General features: G+C 37.6%; 1 protein-coding gene across 1 annotated transcript; it reads right to left on the bottom strand.

The window, feature by feature from the left end:
- Positions 1-306: 306 nt before the first annotated feature.
- Positions 307-1,256, bottom strand: SAP5 (A20/AN1-like zinc finger family protein). The gene has a single exon (XM_086454349.1). It carries the CDS (start codon positions 1,077-1,079, stop codon positions 585-587), a length of 495 nt encoding a protein of 164 aa, XP_086310475.1. The 5' UTR covers positions 1,080-1,256; the 3' UTR covers positions 307-584.
- Positions 1,257-3,724: the final 2,468 nt, after the last annotated feature.

Genomic DNA, 3,724 nt, shown 5'->3' with positions numbered 1-3,724 from the left:
AGATGTGCAATATCTTAAGATCAGTCCAACACGACTCTTTCGAATTATATAGGTTATCACGACTCTTTTCCTTACATATCCCAAAGAGAAAGATCTATGATTTTGTGCACTGCCACGTCAACGGTGTCATTTTTAGCTCGTCAGGTTATTGTCACTCAAGAAAATATTAGCATCTTGAGACATAGCATGAGAAATACGGCTTAGATTGTAAGATATTCTTTACCAATCTCTAGCTATTATTTTTCCAACAAGTTACAACGTGATACGACAAAACCCACCTCCAAAAATTAGGAAGAGTTCAGGCCATACGATAAAGGGCTTTTGGAATTTTTATTTTTTCTAACAAAAAAATAAAACCAACAAAAAGATGGAAGAACATTAAGATTTATAGATCAATCTATCTAAACACAAGTGAATTGCTTCATACAATTTTCCTTAATTTCAAACAAATCGATCTCTCTCTCTCTTTATATGATCGTGCTTGAGACCTCATGTCCCATACATGAATCAAGAGATCGAATCTCCATCTTTCCACACTTGAGATTAAAAAAATATATATAGATATATATATTTTTTTGTTCTCCTCAGACTCTAACGATCTTCGCTGCTCTAACCACCGGATTCTCCCGAGAGATCGCCTCTCGACCTGCAGCCTTATAATCGTAGCCACACACGTGTCGATCGGAATACCTATGCTCCGAACAAAACAGATCCCCACATCGACACCTGAAACCGGTCAACCCTACTTTTCTCCGGCAACCAGAACACCGATTCACCACTCTCCGGACAACCAGAGGTTGCTTCTCCTGAGTTTCCTCCTTAACCTGCGTCAGATCACGTCGAATCTCTGGCAACTGCGGCGAATCGGATCTTTCCGATAAACGCACGGAACCGGTGGATCCTGATTTTTCTTGGGCGGAGAACGTAAGAGGAGGTAAGATTGCGGTGGAGGAAGCCTTGAAGCAGTTCTGACACATGTTGTTTGTGGCGGGATTTCCAGAGAATCCGCAGTTGTTAACGCATAGAGTTAGGGTTTCGGGGACCTTGAATTCGGTTTCTTCTTTATCTCTTTGAGCCATTTTTCGATTTTGATCTTGATTTCGATTTCGATTTCGATTTCGATTTCGAAAAAAAAACAAAGAAGCGATTTTCAGATAGATAGAAAGAAAGAAAATGAAGGAATGGTCCTAACTGAGAGATGGGGGTTGGGGGGATGAGATGAGAGGGTTGGGTTCTTTAAGGGGGAGGATTCGAAGGTCGGCAAAAATTGATTGATTATTGGACCTCTTTGAAACGCGTATCAAGACAATCTTTTCTTATTTGCTTTTTTACCAAAATACCCTTACCACCGCGTTGAGAATGGCAATTGTGGGATAGAGGAAAGAGGAGTTACGTACACGTGGCTTATTTGAAAGTGTCAGAATTGGACATGGTGGATGGTGCGCTTTATTGCTTAATAGATGTGTATACTTTTTTTTTTATCTATCCATCAACTGTGTGTGACCATCCAATTAGAGGATTATTTAAGGCCGTTGGATCAACATCATGACGTGATCATTAAATATTTGTTCGACCAACCTGCATTAACCATTAGAGTGGTAATACTAAAAGTATTGCTTGCTTGCTGGTGTGCGTATTAATGACCAATCAAGTAATTTTTAATGCATAATATCGTGATTTTAATATCAGAGTCACCAATGACACACCCCCATGTGAATCTTCCTTCATATATATATCATATCCTACAACACTTTTTAAGATTCGATACAACAAAAATTTATCAATTTTATTTTATTTTTAATCAACAACACTCAAGAAAAATAAATATTTTAGTTTTTGTACGTATCATTATGTCAGTATAGTGTTGTAAGAAGTTTATTTATTATTTTTGTAAGTGTACGTATCTCGATGAAAATAATTTATTAATAGTTGTGTGCCCTAAGATTTGACATGTCAGCCGCATAAAAAGACCGCATGCATTCGTCAAGACTCTAATAGTAATAAATTATTAATGGATTTTGTCAACGTGTGGCCTAAGGTTGAGATGAGATACCACGATGATTGATAATAAGGGAAAATTAAATCAAAAGATGAGTCGTTGGAGTCAACTCAGTAGAAGAACAAAATGATGGAGTCGAAGAAGAAGAAGAGAGAATGTGTCCACGTAAGATGTTGTTTGAGAGCCTGAGCCGCAGCCGCAGCCGCCCCATCTGACTGATTGACCAGAGTTGTTTGTTTGCTTTCTAATCAAAGGAGTCGCTTTCATCGAGGTTACACGTGGGTAACGCACTGGCAGATACGGTTCATAAAGTTACAAAGCCAGCTGGACCACACTTATTTTAGGTCGGTGAGTGCTTCTGTAAAAGCAAAGAAAATCTCTTATTTTAATTGTTAGACAGACCCAATTGGTACACAACAGCTGGTGGGTGTTCTCTATAACTGTTTTCCTTGCGATGTCCGTCACCAAGTTTCAAGTTTGATGCATCTCTCTCTCTCTCTCTCTCTCTCTCCAGTTTTTTTATTTTTAAATTTTTGGGATAAGTTTATCAGTCAGTGGACCCTTTAGCAGGAGGCTTGGGTTAGAAGTCAGATTTCCAAGTCCAGCCTAGATTAAGGAACCTAACAAGCCCTCTCAAGTTGCATCCCACTAATAAATATGCCTAACGAACGTCTTAAGTAAGTTATATTAGCTGATGGATGAGGTAATTAATTTGGTAGAGATTGATGGGATGGGATGAACATATAAAAATAAAAATTTATGATTCCTCATTCAAAGAAAGAGATACTAACTGGGCCAACTGATCAAGGGGTTTGATTAGAGCCCATGTTGGGTGGAGGACTGACTCTTTTATCAATTTACTTAAAGGGAGAAGAAGCACCACATGTGCATGGATTCAAACCAAGCGGGCAGGCAATTTAGGAAGATCAAATATAAAACCATATCATTATGATGATATGGACTAGTGATCAGTGGTACGTCCCATCCAATGTAAATTTAAGAGATGCCAAAAATCTGACGCGACTCCTCAAAGAAATTCTCCTGAACAAGAATGTGAAATTCACACAATGAAACATCCCTCTGGCTCACACAGCTAATTTTGGCCATACATACTCTACATGCAAAATTTTTGTTCTATTTCTTAATCATTTTAAGAAAATAATTCTTTTTTTTTTTTCCTGTGCTTTTTGGAAGGCCTGCAATAATACAATTCTGACGCCAACGTCAAAATTTCTAGTACAAGTAGTGTAAATTATTTTTAGAGAGAAAATTATGAGATAGAGCAAATTTCTGCATTTACAATTTAATGATGTTTGTAGAAAACATTACAAAAAAAAAAAAAAAAAAACGACCAACATGATGAGAATAAGACGTGAAAAATGTTAAGAGCCGAGAATCCTTTACCAATGGACCCACCACCAGCATCGTAAGATCCAATGTTGGCATTGTACCATTTGCTAACAGAGATGAGAGAAGAAATACATAAGAGACTGGAAAAGTAGAATGACAAGATCATAACAATAAGAAGGTAAATAAGATTTGAGGAGAGGAGTGAGTAATTGTTCTTTAACCTTGTGGCCGAAGAAAGACATTGGAAGTGAAAACTTTGTTGAGGAAGACTCGTTGGCGTCAAATTAATGAGAGCGTGAAGATTAGAATGTAGAGGGCTAAAGAAGAAAGCAAAGAGCGAAAAGTTAAAAAAAATGAAGAACGAGAAGGAAGAAG

This window comes from Akebia trifoliata, chromosome 9 (genome assembly GCF_017979445.1).
Source record: "Akebia trifoliata isolate Shusen 1 chromosome 9, ASM1797944v1, whole genome shotgun sequence".
Classification (NCBI taxonomy): domain Eukaryota; kingdom Viridiplantae; phylum Streptophyta; class Magnoliopsida; order Ranunculales; family Lardizabalaceae; genus Akebia; species Akebia trifoliata.
This window is presented reverse-complemented; position numbering and strand designations above follow the sequence as displayed.